Source organism: Panthera onca, chromosome C1 (genome assembly GCF_046562875.1).
Source record: "Panthera onca isolate mPanOnc1 chromosome C1, mPanOnc1 haplotype 2, whole genome shotgun sequence".
NCBI classification, from domain to species: domain Eukaryota; kingdom Metazoa; phylum Chordata; class Mammalia; order Carnivora; family Felidae; genus Panthera; species Panthera onca.
The window spans coordinates 94,472,806-94,490,910 of NC_138346.1; the positions used below are offsets into that span (position 1 = coordinate 94,472,806).

Consider the following 18,105-nt stretch of genomic DNA (forward strand, 5'->3'; position numbering starts at 1 on the left):
TGGACTTCAGGGAGAATTAATTAAACTTCTTCTTTTACAGCCATAAATAAAAGCCAAGTGATCACCATTGGGTTTGATCTCAATACTTTCCTGAGCTGTTCAAGTTCCAAGAAAAGGTAATGTTAGATTTCCTGCTGAAGTATCAATAGCTGATGTTTGCAGAATATTCTTTCATACGTGTGATCTCATGGGACTGTTGCCATCTGCCTCTCGCCAGTGATTTTATCATGGCTGTTCTGTAGGCGAGCGATAAAGGCTCAGAGGGGATGGCAGAGAGAGCCTGTCTCCCATTGCATCTTACCCGGGGCCCACATGGTCCTGCATCCTCTCTTGTCATTCTGCACTGGTGACCTTTGCAGTTTGTCCAAGTGTACACAATGAGTAGAGCTGGTATCTGAACCCCTGTCTTCTAATTTAAGATCTTGTTGGAGACAACCTGAGTTTGTGGAACAGCAGCCTGGGTTAAAGATATATCTGACCACCCCACTGAAGTTACGTGTTCTGAGTAAGTGAGGTTAGTTCTGTATACCTGTTTCCTCATGTGATATGTAAAACATCTTCCCCTTGAGGAGATAGCATAGGTAGGAGATTGAACTGTTGCAGTGGGGCAGAAACCTAACTCAGTGGTGTTCTAAGAAGAGGTTGTTTTTGACTTTCGTGGGTTTTTTTTTTTTTTACTTTGTTTTTTATTTCCTTAAGTAATCTCTATACCCAATGTGGGGCTTGAATTCATGACCCTAAAGATAAACAGTCACAGGCTCTACCAACTGAGACAGCCAGGCATACCCTAAGAAGAGAGGTTTTAATTTATGTGGGGTTGCAAATAATTTCTTACCAAAATTATGGCTAAAATACCAAAATTTGTAAATGGCATACTTTAAAAAAAAATTAGAGCAGGTTTTAGGTTACCCCCATAATGACCCTCTCACAACACTCAAAATCCGATGTGCTTCCCAAGTGAGCATGAAAAGGATGGTGTGGACTCCTGAAATCATTGTTGCACTGTATGCTAACTAATTTGGATGTAAATTTAAAAAAAATTAAAAATAAAATTTAAAAAATAAAATAAAATAAAAACCTAAAAGACAAAAAAGACATGGGCCAACCACGTACAAATGACATCCTCTCTCCACATGACAAACCTAAAAGACAAAAACCTAAAAGGATGGTGTGGAAACCAGGAGATGGTTGTTCCCCAGAAACGTCAGCCTTCCATGGGTATGTTACACATGTGAGCTTCATGCACCATGCATTGACGAAAGACAAAGACTGGAAAGAATCATTTGGCTTCCCAGACTTTGAGCTAGAGCTCTCCTTACCCTACCTCAGACTGCTAGAAAAGCTCTGTCCAGGGTCACTCACTCAGTTGCTACCATCTTCTTGTGCTTTTCCTCTCCTAGCACTTGTGTATCTCAATCTGTTGTTCAGTCCTCTCAACTCACTTCAAGCTCTGCCGGTTAAACCAACAGACCCCGAGTGGCTGCTACTGTCAGGCTTTGTGCTGGGAGTATGAATGGTAGAAAGAGCAGATAGGTCAAAAGTGCTCCCTGACCACACTCGGAGTCAGCTGAGGATTACTGGGCTATGTCTTTTCAGAAAATAGAACTCAAGAGGCCATAATGAAAGGGTTACCCAGAAAGCTCAGTAATTATAAAACCACAAGATGCCATATGATATCAGCTCCAAGGTTCTCCCTCTAAACTTGGCCTGAGGCAAAGGTCCAACACTGGCTGACATTAAACTAACAGCTGGCGATCCTCATTCAGGGGGATGTTGGTGGAGAGTCTGCTGGGGGCCAGGGCAGACTGAGGGGGGTTCCAACAGGAGTAACTTCCTTTTCTCTTTGAGAATCTTAGACCTTGGAGGGGAAGCAGAGTGGCCCACAAATGACTCTAATACCAGATTGTGGCAGAAGACAAAGCATTGCTCCACAGAAGGGGGAGAAAGAGCATTATCTGGGATGCTCTGAGGTGGCTGGGGCAGGGGAGGGATAGCTGAAGGAGGGCTTACCTGCAAGGCCTGGGCATAGAAACTGAGGCTATGCTAAATCTCTTGAGAGATACTCAGTATACTCATACTGAGTATGTTAAATCTCCTCCCAAGTTAGGTAAACCTGAACTTCCAGCATTAAAGCTTTAAGAGCAAATTGAGGGGTGGTTGGCTGGCTCAGTCAGAAGAACATGTAACTCTTGATCTCAAGGTTGTGAGTTCTAGATCCATGCTGGGTGAAGAGATTATACATACATACATAAGCAAATAAAAAAGCAAATGAATAATTAAGCAGTCCTTTAGAGCAAATTGTATTTTATCCAGGGACTGTTTGTTTCTTTCCTCAAGACTTCATTTCTTCCAAGCCAGGAGGACAATCAGGATCAGGAGTTTTAGGTCAGAGTAGCTGAGTCTGTTCATTGAGTGGGTGTCACCTGTGTCCGTGGTTGTGCTCCAGAGACCTGTATATATTATGGATAATCCATAACTATAGATTACCCCCCACCCCCACTGCTGTTTTAGCAAATGTGAGTTCGTTGACGCTTCATAAAATAGGAGGTACTTAAGTTTGGAAGACCCAGATTTCTCTCCATTGGACAGAGGTCCCTCTGCAATGTCCCTGTCACTTCTACCAATTTTGTGCTCTGGGCTAACCACGCACAAATGACATCCTCCCTCCACATGATGGCCATTGGACAGGAGATGCCCTTGTACTGCACCCCCTTCCGCCATCCCCCTGCGATTCCCCCTCCAGACCAAACACATCCACCTACACCAACCCTTCCTCAACATTGCCCTCTGCTGGTGTAACTGCCACATGCTCTCTTACAGTGCCTTCCAGCCTGTAGGCCAGGACTTGGAGATTGGTAAACCAATTTAGGGTTTGTTTTGAAACATGAGAAGAAAATGTTTTATTAAAAAAAGAAAGGAAGAGGGGCGCCTGGGTGGCTCAGTCGGTTAAGCGTCCGACTTCAGCTCAGGTCATGAACTTGCAGTTTGTGAGTTCAAGACCCGCATCAAGCTCTGTGCTGCCAGCTTGGAGCCTGCTTCTGATTCTGTGTCTCCCTCTCTCTCTGCCCCTCCCCTGCTTATGCTCTGTCTCTCTCTGCCTCTCAAAAATAAATAAATGTTAAAAGAAAATTAAAAACAAAAAAGGAAGGAAAGACAGAAGGAGAGAAATGGACTAGAATAAAAAAGAAACTAGAGTGCATTCATGTAAGGATAGCATTTTTACAGTATGTTTTATTTCAAATATATATATTTATCTGAATTTATATATATGAAATATTTAAAAATATATGAATGTCTACACATCTACAAATACAGTGATATGTGGTTAAAAGCACAGACTGTATTCTACAGTTTGTAAACTATGTGATTAAGGAGAAGTTCTCATTAAAAAAAACAAGATGTGGGTTCATTTACATTACAAAGGCTGGAGATGGATGATCTTCAGTAGGTACAATCATCAGGAATCCAGGCTTCTGCCTTAATTTTTGTCATCCTTAACAAGGCTTCCACCTTATTGTCCATCATGACTGCATGAGCTCCTGCCATTGTGTCCATAATCCAGGCAGCATAAAGGAGAAAGGAGGTTGTAGCTGGTGTTAATATTTAGCTGATGCACATCAGCAGAGCTACACCAGTAATTCAGTTATTGAAATACTTTCTTCCATACCAGCTGACAAACAGGTGCTGGTCCCCTGATGCCCAGAATATACTCATTTCTTTGACTCTCAATCTCCTTCTCTATAGGATACGGTTAAATAACTGTAGTCCTTATCTAATAAATTCGTGAAAATTAATGGAGAGACCTACATTCATATCACAGTGGCCAGCACAGAATCAAGGCATAATGAGTTAAAGCCATCATTATGATTAGCTATGTTTTATAAACAGTAAGAAGAAAAAGCATGGCATCAGAACTAAAGACAGTATTTGAGGACAAGCTAATACACAGAACGGTAGGCTTGGCACAGTGTTTGGAGTCCTGCAGAAGCAATAATAACTCACCTAAGAAGAGGCAATAATAGTAATTTTCCCATCTACCAGGCACTTGTGTGGCTTTTGACTCAGTGTTTCTCGAACCTTTACTAATTACACACATTGCCGCCATCCATCAGTCTGGGGGCGCAGGTAGCCCGCAGGGTCATTACTCACCGTGTCCTTTCCATCTTTCGGATCCCGCAGGGGGCCCTGCTCTCGGACAGACAGCGCGCCCCTCCAGACCGCCGCGCAGCCTGCCCTAGGGACGGCAGTAGGTTCCTCCTCGCCGCGGGGCTCCGCCTACCGGAGAGTCTGGGGAACATTTGCCAACCAATCCACGGCCGAAAGGGACGCTTTCCTGCGGGAGGATTTCCCCGAAGGCTTCCTCTGGGGCGTCTCCACGGGAGCCTTTAACGTGGAAGGAGGCTGGGCCGAGGGCGGAAGAGGGCCGAGCGTCTGGGACCACCTGGGTCGCCGGCACGCCTCCGAGGGCGCAGCAACACCGGAGGTGGCCAGTGACAGCTACCACAAGGTGGACACCGATGTGGCCCTGCTTCGCGGCCTCCAAGCTCACGTCTACAAGTTCTCCATCTCCTGGTCCCGCATCTTCCCCACGGGGCTCGGGCCCGGACCCAGCCGCCAGGGCGTCGCCTACTACAGCAGGCTCATCGACAGCCTGCTGGACGCGCGCATCCAGCCCATGGCCACGCTCTTCCACTGGGACCTGCCCCAGGCCCTGCAGGAGCGCGGCGGGTGGCAGGACGACAGTGTGGTGGACGCCTTCCTGGACTACGCGGCTTTTTGCTTCGCCACCTTCGGGGACCGCGTGAAGCTGTGGGTGACCTTCCATGAGCCGTGGGTGATGAGCTACGCGGGCTACGGCACTGGCCAACACGCACCGGGCATCTCCGACCCGGGCGTGGCTTCTTTCAAGGTACTTCTCGTCCTTGCAGTGCTGCCTCACTGGAGGAGAATTTGGCTGGGAGAAAGTCATTGTCTCTTCCAGTCAGAATGCGTTTACTTTTTGTGCTTTAAAGGAAGCCAGAGGGAGGGAAGGCACCATAAATCGTTAATCACCTTATTTTGTCCAAATACTGCTGGCACTTTGTTAAGTTGTTACATCCTTGGAACAGCGCTGGTGGATGAGGGAACTGGGGCTCAGAGAGGAGAAACTGTTTCCTGATGGCATCGCTACAGGGTCAGCAGTTTGAAGCCAGAATCTGAGCCCGAGTCTGCTTGAGTCTACAGCAGATTTTCCTTGTCATCCAGGACTCTTAGTTGCATGGGACAGAAAAACCAACCCAGACAGACTTAAGCCAAGTGGGAGTCCATCAGCTCAGGAAACTGAAAAGTCTGGGCTTTAATATGATTTTTTTAAATGTTTATTTATTTTGAGAGAGTGAGAGAGAGCATGAGTTGGGGAGGGGCAGAGAGAGAGAAAATCCCAAGCAGGCCCCAAGCTGTCAGCACAGAGCTGGAGGGGGGGCTCGATCCAACTAACAGTGACATAATGACCTGAGCTGAAATCAAGAGTCGGAGGCTCAACCAACTGAGCCACCCAGGCATCCCTGAAAAGTCTGGGTTTTAGCTGGTCAGAGTGGAGCTTGATTAGATCCCAAACAATGCCACTAGTACTCAATTTCTCTTCTTGCCCCTCCTTGTTGGTTTTCTACTTGGGCTGCTTGGTAACCAGATGGTAGCAGCCACACTCTCCTATTTCAAGACCAGCAGGAAAGAAAGCTTACCTCTCTTCTGGCATTCCCAGCAAACGTGTCCCTGTGCCTTATGCTTGCTGCATGGGTTGCATGCCCATCCCTGAACCAATCACTAAGTCTAGGCTGGGAAAATGTTGTGCAGTGACTGGTCTGGGTCTGGGTCTGGGTCTCAGCTCTGCCCTTCCACACACTGGCTGAGAGGTGGGGAGGTGGAAAAGGAAAAAGGGTTTGGCTTTCCAGAGGGTAGGCAGGGTATCATTTCCATAAGAAGGGGATGTATATACTGGACACAAAATTTTAAGTAGCTTAATATGGGCCCTTTCCATCATTTCTTTTTTTGCTCAAATCTCCCAGAAAACTCACCAGCTTTCCCTGACATCCATATTCAGGATGCACATGTTAGCCTGGCTTTCCCCTGCCACATCTTGGGTTCTGTTCTGAAATAGGAGTCTTTGCCTTGCCCTATGCTAAGTGTTAAGGAGGATGCATGACCCATATCCTCAAGATTTAATACTTTTTGGAGATGATACAAATAAATACACATAAGAAAATTAGAGAACAATCCAAAATGTCCACACTCAGAATGAGCTAAAATCAATGACTTGATGAAATGCCAAAAATTAGAGTGAAGTCAAAGCTTCCACTCTGCTCTTGTTCAACAAGAGCATACACACCAAGAGAGAACACTTCTCAAAATGGAAGGTTTGAACCTTTCTGTTTGTCTCCTTGTTGTAAAACTCATCCCAACCTCTTCTCCTGGCTTCTTATCCCTACAACTGTGGCTCCTGGAAAGTCCACACCACCTTTCTCCTTCAATTCTTGCTTTGATTTATTAGTTAAAACAGTATAATACCATTAAGGGAAGATTGCAAAGAAAACGGTTCACTCATAATTTTGCCCATATGTCCTTCCAGTCCTTGCATTCACAGTGTACTTACAGAGTGCACTAAATTCAGTGCCTTTTTAAAATTTTTTTAAATATTTATTTATTTTTGAGACAGAGACAGAGCATGAACAGGGGAGTGTCAGAGAGAGAGGGAGACACAGAATCTGAAACAGGCTCCAGGCTCTGAGCTGTCAGCACAGAGCCCGACGCGGGGCTTGAACTCACAAACCGTGAGATCATGACCTGAGCCGAAGTCGGACGTTTAACCGACTGAGCCACCCAAGCACCCCTTAGTACATTTTTTCAAGTAGACTTTATTTTTTTAATGTTTATTTATTTTGAGAGAGAGAGAGATGGGGGAGGGGCAGAGAGAGAGAATCCCAAGCAGACTCCATGCTGACAGTGCTAATGCAGGGCTCAAACCCACAAACCATAAGATCATGACCTGAGCCAAAATCAAGAATCAGATGTTTAACTGATAGAGCCACCCAGGTGCCCCAAGTAGACTTTATTTTTTACAGTGGTTTTAAGTCCACAGCAAAATTGAACAGAAGTTAATGTAGATTTTCCATATACCCTCTGCTCCCACACGTGCACAGCTCCCCCCGTTATTGACATCCCCCACGAGCATGGTACAATTGTTATGATGATTGAACCCACACTGGCTGTCATAATCACCCTAGTGCCCATTTCTTATCTGACATGTCATTAACACCTTTCCATGTTCTTACATGGCCACAATGACTGGTTTTGCTAGTTGTTTCATATTCCGCTGAGCCCCCTGCCTGATGCTGACTCAGTTAGAAGGCACACATTCCTGCCTTTTGGAAAAAAGCACAGTTTACCATTGGAGTTTAGGACCCTGTTAAGGATTAACATTTGCAACATGAGAAGCAGTGAGGAGTTTGACTTCCTAAGGCATATTTTGATCTGAAAGTCTTCAAGAGTAAGTGTCATTATCTTCAGATGATAAAAATGAAAAAGGAAAGGATGATAAGCAATAGCAATCTCCCTCCTACACCCCAAGTGTCTGCTTGGTGCTCTGTATACATGATCTTATTTAGTCCTCCTAAATGAATGCATAATTACCACTTCTTGCATACAAGGAAACTGAATGAGAAGGAAGTTAGTGACAAAGTCAAGATTTAAGTCTAGGTTTGTTACACTCCAGACACCCTGCTTTTGCCCGTTTTCCCATGGCACTCTGCCAAGGAAAGCTGTTAACTTTTGTAAGACCTTGAGTTAAGTCTACAAAGAGATTCCTGGTCATGGGTTTTCTTCCTAGATTTCATTAAGTGGAAAGAGCAGGTAGGTTAGAAAGAATTGTCCCATCCCTTCTGTGTCAAATAAAATGATCGTCCCAAATTCATTGTTGATGAATTATTCAATAAGCACTTACTAAGAACAAAGTCAGAATAGCATCATGGGGGACAATACAGGCAGAGTCAGGCTTCTTACATTCTACACCTCTCTAGATCTTGTTCCCCTCATCTGTATAGTGGTAATAATAATTATACTGTCACACAAGACTGTTGGGAGGAGCTTATGAGAGAATTCATTAACAATTTTTTACTGTGAAATATGGTTCTATTGACCTGTTGATGGTGATGTTGACTTGTTGATGTTATTGGCTGTTGATATTGCTGGCATTGGTGTTGATGATGTTGATGTCAACATTGTCCATGTTGTTGATTTACTGACATTGTTAGCATCAATCTTAACTACTTTTTGATATTGTTGACTTGTTGATATTGGCATTGACTTGCTGATGACTTCCTGACGTTGTTGACATTGGTGCTGTTATTGATGTGGACATTTTCATTGTGGCTATTTTATTAACATTGGTAACATTATTGACATTCGTATTAACTTGTTGTTGTAGACTTGTTATTGGCTTGTGGTTGTTGTTGGCTTTGCTATTAGCTGTTATTAAGCACTGTATTTCTTTCTTTTTTTTCCTCACAAGGTGGCTCACTTGGTCCTCAAGGCTCATGCCAGAGTTTGGCACCACTATAATAGCTACTATCGTCCACAGCAGCAGGGACGTGTGGGCATTGTGTTGAACTCAGACTGGGCAGAACCTCTGTCCCCAGAGAGGCCTGAGGACCTGAGTGCCTCTGAACGCTTCTTGCACTTCATGCTGGGCTGGTTTGCACACCCCATCTTTGTGGATGGAGACTACCCTGCTGCCCTGAAGGCCCAAATCCAACAGATGAACCAACAGTGCCCCAGTCTTGTGGTCCAGCTCCCTGAGTTCACCAAGGCAGAGAAGCAACTCCTGAAAGGCTCTGCTGATTTTCTGGGTCTGTCTCATTACACTTCTCGCCTTATCAGCACGGCCCAACAAGATTCCTGCATCCCTAGCTATGACACCATTGGAGGCTTTTCCCAACATGTGGACCCTGCATGGCCCCAGACCTCATCCCCTTGGATTTATGTGGTGCCCTGGGGTATAAGGAGGCTATTGCAGTTTGTATCTTTGGAATACACAAGAGGAAAAGTTCCGATCTACCTGGCTGGGAATGGCATGCCCATAGGGGAGACTGAAGATCTCCTTGAGGATTCCTTGAGAGTAGACTACTTCAATAAATATATCAATGAGGTGCTCAAAGGTAAGAATGGTGGATATGCTGGTGATTGGAAGGTGGGTGGTACTTCTCCAAGTCTTCAGATTTCTGTTTAATGAGACAAAGACAGTCTCCTAAGAAAATGAAGCCAAAAAGTAGTGTTAGTAGTAATAGCATGAGTCCTTCATATCAGCCTCCTAGCTGTTTCCCCCAGAAGCCTCAAGTGTTTGTTCCTATGTTCTTATTCCCTATAATGCCGCCTCCTACACTCTGCCCATTTGAGTCCTATCCATTGATCAAAAACTCATCATCTTTTAACACATTCATTTAACAAATATTTATTCAGTGCCTGTTATGTACCGCACATTGCACAAGACAGTAAGGGTAAAATATTGAGCAAATATCATCTTTTCCCATAGGACCCTCAGAGTTTACAGAGGGTCACAGACAGAAAATTGTAATAAAGGATGCCAATGGCATTATAGGAGGGGACTCCAACCCATTAAATCTTCCCTCGTTGTTCTGGCCACATTCATCTCCATCTCCGTAAGTCAGCTATAAAATCTACAGTCCACATCATTCACTTTGATCCCATTAATTCATATCTACTGCACCAGTCTTACCTAACATAGTTTCATACGTCTTTTTAAATTTTTTAAAAGATTTTTTTAATATTTATTTATTTTTGAGAGAGAAAGAGAGTTTAATATTTTTTAATGTTTATTTTTGAGAGAGAGAGACAGAGCACGAGCAGGGGAGAGGCAGAGAGAGAGGGAGACACAGAATCCGAAGCAGGCTTTAGGCTCTGAGCTGTCAGCACAGAGCCCGATGTGGGGCTTGAACTCATGAATCATGAGATCATGACGTGACACAAAGCTGTGAGATCATAACCAACTGAGCCACCCAAGCACACCTAAATTTTTTTTATTTTAATTCTAGTATAGTTAACACACAGTTTTATATTGGTTTCAGGTGTACAATATAGTGATCTGACAATTCTATACATTGCTTAGTGCTCATTATGATAAGTGTACTCATAATTTCCTTCAGCTATTTAACACCCCCCTCCACCCCTCCTCTCTGGTAACCATCAGTTTGTTGTCTATGGTTAAGAGTCGGCTTCTTGGTTTATCTCTTTTATTCTTTGTTCATTTGTTTTGTTTGTTCCACACATGAATGAAATCATATGGTATTTGTCTTTCTCTGACTTCACTTAGCATTTTATCATCTAGATGCATCCATATTGTTGCAAATGACAAGATTTCATTCTTTTTTATGGCTGAGTAATGTTCTATTATATATAAATACCACATCTTCTTTATCCATTCATCTATTGATGGACACTTGTGCTGCTTCCATAATTTGGCTATTGTAATTAATGCTGCAGTAAACAGAGTGCCTATATCTTTTCAAATTAGTATTTTTGTATTCTTTGTAAATACCCAGTAGTGGAATTACTGGATCACATCATAATTCTATTTTTAATTTTTTTTGAGGAACCTCCATACTGTTTTCCACAGTGACTGCACTAAGTTGCATTCCTACCAATGGTGCATGAGGGCTCCTTTTTCTCCACATCCTCACCAGCACTTATTATTTCTTATGGTTTTGATTTTAGCTATTCTGACAAGCATGAGGTGATATTTCATTGTAGTTTTGATTTGCATTTCCCTGATGATTAGTGATGTTGAACATCTTTTCATGTGTCCTTTGGCCATCTGGATGTCATCTTTGGAGAAATGTCTGCTTGTGTCTTTGGCCCATTTTTTACTTGGTTTATTTTTTTTTTAGGTGTTGAGTTGTATCAGTTCTTTATATGTTTTGGATATTAATCCTTTATTGGATATGTTATTTTCAAGTATCTTCTCCCATTCCAGAGGTTGTCTTTTAGTTTTGTTGATTGTTTCCTTCATTGTGAAAAAGCTTTTTATTTTTATGTAGTCCCAATAGTTTATTTTCGCTTTTGTTTCCCTTGCCCCAGGACACATATCTAGAAAGATGTTGATATGGCTGATGTCAGAGAAGTTACTGCCCGTGCTCTCTTGTAGGATTTTTACGGTTTCAGATCTCACATTTAGGTCTTGAATCCATTTTGAGTTTATTTTTGTGTATGGTGTAGAAAATTGGTCCACTTTCATTCTTTTGCATGTAGCTGTTCAATTTTCCCAACACCATTTGTTGAAGACTATCTTTTCCCCATATGTCTTTTTATTCCAAGTAAAAAGGAATGGCAAATAATTTTCATCTCCTATATCAGCACTAATCAAGTGATATATGGCTAGTCACCTGCCTAGAGGGCTATTCTGAGAAGATTTCAAGGCCTTGTGTAGATTCAGAGAGAAAGAGTTGACTAGCAATACCTACCCTGGGCACTGCAGTTAGGAATGGAGACACCTTAGGGAGTGGAGGCCTCAGTGTTCATGAGGCCAGACACCCTCTCTTTTACTTTGCTTGTGTTCTCAGCATCAAGGGTACAATTATGTAATCTTCACAATCTTGGAATCCCTCTAGGACATTATCTCAAGAGATCTTTGAAACAGCCTTGTGCAGAAAATAGGAGCAGAGATCATCCTCATGAGACCATTGTGAAAACTGATGCTCTGAGAGATTACATGGTGTGCCCAAACAGCCAGTGAGTGAAACTATAGGCCTTTCTATCACTGGCTCATCAATACCCACTAACCTATGAAGCTTCTATTCATTTTTGTTTCTAGAGCCTTTTACAGCCTGGGACAAAGTAGGTGTTTACTAAATTATTCATTGAATGAATAAATGAATTATATAAAATAAATGAATTGCCAGCCTCTTATATAGTCAATGTTTGTTGAGAGGCTGTGTAATCTGATAAAAATAGGGCTTAATACTTTGCTGGTTCCCAGTTTGAGCCCAAAGCCATTGCTTTACTTTGACACTGGCTTTTGGTTGACTCACTAGATGCCTTTTTTTATTCTCTCACAGTTCTGCAGGCCAGAAGTCCACAATGGAGATGCTGGTAGGGCCACTCTCCCTCCGAAGTCTCCAGAGGAGACTCTTTCCTTGCCTCTTTCAGCATCTGGTGGCTCCAGGCATTTCTTGGCTGTTGGCTGCATTGCCCCAATCTCTGCCTCCACCTTCGTGGAGACCTTCTATCTTTCTCTTTTAAGGATGCTTGTCATTGGATTTTGGACTCACCCAGTTAATGCAGGATGATCTCATCTTAAGATCCTTAACTTAATTACATCTACAAAGACTTCTTTTCCAAATAAGATTACATTAACTGGTACCAAGTTAAGATTTGGACATATCTTTTTGGGGACCACCATTCAGCTCACTGTACCAGGAAATACCTTACTGTAGGCGTTATTTCTCTTTTTTAAGAGGGGATGTGTGATCATTTTATGTCAGTATTGCTAGACATAAGGAAAAACAAAAGTATATTTTAAATATTAAATGACTTATGCATTCTATAAAAAAACAAGGAATCCTGATAGTAGCAGATGGGATACATGCTTGTATTCATTTTGAGGCAGGGATGGCCTTCTGGATTGAGGTTTATGACCATAGATGTGGCCTGATGATTCATGGGCATCTTGTGGATTCTCTTTTATTCATTCTGAGGAAAAAGGGTTAACATTTTTGGGGTAACCTAAATCCCCTCCAAAACGTGCATATGAAAAGGAAAACCTTTAAATAGCAACATCAGTAACAGAGACTATTTTTTTAAATTTTATTTATTTTTATTTTTTATTTTTTGAGAGAGGGAGAGAAAGCATGAGTGCAAGCAGGGGAGGGGCAGAGAGAGAGGGAGAGAGGGAAAGAAGCCAGAGCAGGCTCCATCGTCAGCACAGAGCCCAAGGGTGGGGTGCAGGAGGCTCTCTCCTGACTGACTGTGAGATTGTGACCTGAGCCAAAATCAGGAGTCAGACACTTAACCAACTGAGTCACCCAGGTGCCCCATAGAGACTTGAAAATAATCCAAAGTTTTGTTTTTCTCCATAGCTATCAAGGAGGACTTAGTGGATGTTCGATCTTACATTGCTCGTGCCCTCATGGATGGCTTTGAAGGCCCCTTTGGTTACAGCCAGAGGTTTGGACTGTATCATGTCAACTTCAATGACGGCAGCAAGCCAAGGACTCCCAGGAAATCTGCCTACTTTTTCACCAGCATCATTGAAAAGAACGGTTTCCTCCCCAAGGCAGTAAAGAGACTGCCACCACCCAGTTTAGCAAACTTCCCACGTAAAATCAGAGCCTTCACTTTTCCGTCTGATGTGCCCTCCAAAGCTAAAGTAGTTTGGGAAAAGTTCTCCAACCAACCCAAGTTTGAAAGAGATTTGTTCTACCATGGTACTTTCAGAGAGGACTTTCTCTGGGGCGTGTCCTCATCAGCCTATCAGATTGAAGGAGCTTGGAATGCTGATGGCAAAGGCCCCAGCATCTGGGATAACTTCACCCACACACCAGGGAGCAATGTGAAAGGCAATGCCACTGGAGACATCGCCTGTGACAGCTATAACCAACTGGATGCCGATCTGAATATGCTTCGAGCTTTGAAGGTGAAGGCCTATCGCTTCTCTATCTCCTGGTCTCGGATTTTCCCAACAGGGAGAAACAGTTCTATCAACAGACACGGTGTTGATTATTACAACAGGCTGATCAATGGCTTGGTGGCAAGCAACATCTCTCCCATGGTGACACTGTTCCACTGGGACCTGCCCCAGGCCCTCCAGGATATTGGAGGCTGGGAAAATCCTTCCTTGATTGAGTTGTTTAACAGCTATGCAGACTTTTGTTTCCAGACCTTTGGGGACAGAGTCAAGTTCTGGATGACCTTTAATGAGCCCACATACCAGGCATGGTTGGGTTATGGCTCAGGGGATTTTCCTCCAAAGGTGAAAGACCCAGGCTGGGGACCTTACAGAATTGGCCATGCAATCATCAAAGCTCATGCCAGAGTATATCACACTTACGATGAGAAATACAGGCAGGAACAGAAGGGGGTCATCTCTTTGAGCCTCAGTGCACACTGGGCAGAGCCCAAGTCCCCTGAGATCCCGAGGGATGTGGAGGCAGCTGACCGAGTGCTGCAGTTCTCACTGGGCTGGTTTGCCCACCCCATTTTCCGAAACGGAGACTATCCCGATGCCATGAAGTGGAAAGTGGGGAACAGGAGTGAGCTTCAACACTTAGCCACCTCCCGCCTGCCAAGCTTCACTGAGGAAGAGAAGAGGTACATCAGGGCCACAGCTGACGTGTTCTGCCTCAACACCTACTCCTCCAGAATTGTGCAGCACAAAACACCCAGGTTAAACCCACCCTCCTATGAAGATGACCAGGAGGCAACCAAGGAGGAGGACCCTTCATGGCCTTCCACAGCAATAAACAGAGCTGCACCCTGGGGGACACGAAGACTGCTCAACTGGATCAAGGAAGAGTATGGTGACATACCCATTTACATCACTGAAAATGGAGTGGGGCTGACAAATCCAAAAGTGGAAGATACTGATAGGATATTTTACCACAAAACCTACATCAATGAAGCTTTGAAAGGTATGTGAGAATTCTTGTCCCCCTTACAGAATCTTCCAGCATCCATATCTCATGTGCCTGACATGGTTTGGCAAAGTGGATTACAAACCATAAACAAGTCTCTCTTAGGCTCTAACTCCATAATTCTTTTCCTGTCGGGGGTTACATATCCCTTTGGAAATCTGAAAAAAAGCCATGGTCATCTACCCAGATGTACACATACAGAGTCCCCATACAAGTATTTTCATGGGTCCATCCATTCATTATTGAGCAACTACTATGTGGCAAGTTCTATTTTAAATGCAGTGAACAAAAAGATAACTTTCTGTTAACATGGTGCATATGTTATATTCTGGTGAGTTTCATGCACCCCAGAGCAAGAAACTCTTCTCTAAAACACATTTCTATGTGTAACTTCTACAGTGGGCTGAGACTCTTGATTTCAAGCCTGTCCCTTTACCCCAACAAAAGAATTTGGTTTTGCAAAGATTGGTCATTAATACTTGCTATGAGGGCATCAGTGCTGGCAAAAAAAGAAGGTGCTCTGTCCATCTGGGCATACATTAATCGTGGGTACGAGTTAATGGTTTAGGACTACTGTCTTAAGTGATGTGCCAGTACTTGTCTAGGGTTCTTGAGAACCTCACCCTCCAGGTGTAAAGCTCTTCTCTGCTCACTTTGGAATGTTCCTAGCCTACCGACTTGATGGTGTAGACCTTCGAGGGTATTCTGCATGGTCTCTGATGGACAACTTTGAGTGGCTGAATGGCTACACAGTCAAGTTTGGACTGTACCATGTTGATTTCAATAACACGAACAGGCCTCGCACAGCAAGAGCCTCTGCCAGGTACTACACAGAGGTGATCACCAACAACGGCATGCCGCTGTCCAGGGAAGACGAGTTTGTCTATGGACAGTTTCCCGAGGGCTTCATCTGGAGTGCAGCTTCCGCCGCATATCAGGTGAGAAGTTCAGGGCAGTTCAACGACAGCTATTGCAGACCTACTATGTGCCAGGCTGTGGGCTTGGTGCTAGGAGGGCAGGCAAGAACAGGGGATTGTCACAGACCTGCAGCAGGAAAGTACAGGTGCCGTATACGGAATCTGGGAGGTCCTCTCCATGGACAGACCAGCTTCCTCACATCCCCCAATTCAGGCAGACTCGTGGCTGCTTGGGCTATGCTGAGAGGGACGTAGGCAGGCAAAATGGAGCAGGTGGACCTGGGCACAAACACTTAGGCAGAGACCCGCAAACCAGAAGATTGTCTGCTGGAATATGTTCGTTTCTCACCTAGTCTCTTCCGAGCAGGCAGTTTGCTCAGAATGGCTGTCACGTGGGCCTGGGCTTGTTTTGATGTCCTGGCAGCATCATACTGTAACCTTATTCATGCCAAAATAAGCTCAATAATACAGAAAATACGAGGGTTTTCCTTTTTTCACAGAAAAAGATAAAAAGCAAAGAGTCACTTGCCCAGGCAGCTAGTGGAGGTCCCTGCTTTACATCTTCTGCCTCCATTCATTTTCTTTGAAGAAGGAGTGGAGGCTCTGTGTTCCCTGCAGACCCTGGGCAGAGTCAGTGCTGTGAGCTGACCTGACTCTGGGTGTGCTTGTCCCTTGGGTTTCCTTCTACTCAGCCACAGCTGCTGAAGATGTTTTTGAGGGGGGTGAGGGTGAGCTCCTCCCAGATGGCTGCACTACCAGGTCACAATGAAGTCTCAGACTAAATTCTGCTATGTCCAGACATTTATTAACTACATGTACAAACACAAAACCTGTTCGTGTACCCTATTCTGTGGACTGGAGGAAACCCCAATTCTTGGTCCTCTTCGGTGCTCTGGCCAACACTTTAAATGAAAGAAACACTTGAGGACATGCCAGGGTTTCAGAGACAGTGTTCTGTTACTGTTACTGTGGGCAAACAGAGTCCTCTGTAGCAAGGTTTCCCCAATTTGGCCTGATTGACATTTGCATGGATAATTCTTTGTTGTGGGGCTTTCCTGTGCACTGTAGGATGTTAAGCAGCATCCCTGACCTCTACCCACTAGAGGTCAGCAGATTCCTCCCCAAGTTGTAACAACTAAAAATGCCTGTAGACATTTGCTAAATGTCTCTTCGGGGACAAAATATTCCCTGGGTGAGAACCACTATCCACAGGTTTACAGCTGGACACAGGAAGGGTTAGGAATTCATTCTAGGGCACAGGTGGCAGACCTTGTAGGATTCTTAAACACTGTCCATGCAAGGGAAAAGGAGTGTCCTTGAAAAGCTTTTAGCCAACCCACATCTTGAATGATTAAACTGGCATTAGCAAGCACCCATTTCTATTCATTAGACAGCAGGCACAATTGTCACCATTTGAAACATTATGTGGTCTAATTAGCAAAGAGTTAAGTGTGAATCAAGAATTGATTAGAAGGGCTTATACTGTGGCCTTCCTGATTAGATACTACCTGATTGTGCATTCTTTTTTTTTTTTTTTAATTTTTTTAAATGTTTATTTAGACAGAGCATGAACAGGGGAGGGGCAGAGAGAGAGGGAGACACAGAATCTGAAACAGGCTCCAGGCTCTGAGCTGTCAGTACAGAGCCCATCGCAGGGCTCGAACTCACGGACCGTGAGATCATGACCTGAGCCGAAGTCAGATGCTTAACTGACTGAGCCACCCAGGCACCCCTATTGTGCATTCTTTTAAAAAAAAATTTTTTTTTTAACGTTTATTTATTTTTGAGACAGAGAGAGACAGAGCATGAACGGGGGAGGGTCAGAGAGAGGGAGACACAGAATCCGAAACAGCCTCCAGGCTCTGAGCTGTCAGCACAGAGCCCGACGCGGAGCTCGAACTCACGGACCGCGAGATCATGACCTGAGCCGAAGTCGGCCGCCCAACCGACCAAGCCACCCAGGCGCCCCTGTGCATTCTTTTTAAAACCTTTTATTTGGAAATCCTTTTGAACACAGAGAAAAGTTGAAGAAATAGTAGAGGACTCCTGTATATCCTTTCCCCATATTTCTCAACTGTTAAAATTTTACCATTTGCCATATTTTCTGTGTGTGTGTATGTGCACACACATATATATAGTATATATATGAAACTGATTTTATCACTTGAATAAGAAAGTGTTTACCCAGTTTCTCTACCATAAAATTAAGTATTTTTTAGTTATAAATAATAATTATTTTGTGGGGATCTACTTGGAGACTATATAAATAGCCTTTTCCTCATCAAATTTCACCCACTAGTTTTAGCAGCTGTTGACAATTTGTGCCTGAATCAGTTATTACTGTGATAGGTGACAAATGGTGATTTTCTAATTTCATGATTCCTCTTATATTTATCAGGGGGCATTCAACAGAAAGGTCAAACTTTGACTTTTCTCATATTTATTCATACTATATAAATATGCATCAGCAGTATGGCCTGATGCAGTCCTATTTTATTCAGTGAGTTATCATA

The 18,105-nt window shown here is 43.8% G+C and overlaps 1 protein-coding gene across 1 annotated transcript in view; it reads left to right on the forward strand.

Moving 5' to 3' along the window:
* LCT (lactase) overlaps nt 1-18,105 on the forward strand; it is a 50,959-nt gene that overhangs the window by 17,898 nt on the left and 14,956 nt on the right. Inside the window, exons 5-9 of the mRNA XM_060626004.3 lie at nt 41-116; nt 4,180-4,909; nt 8,543-9,188; nt 13,122-14,672; nt 15,345-15,613. Coding sequence (XP_060481987.3) covers nt 41-116; nt 4,180-4,909; nt 8,543-9,188; nt 13,122-14,672; nt 15,345-15,613 — 3,272 coding nt within the window. The remainder of the gene's footprint in view (nt 1-40; nt 117-4,179; nt 4,910-8,542; nt 9,189-13,121; nt 14,673-15,344; nt 15,614-18,105) is intronic.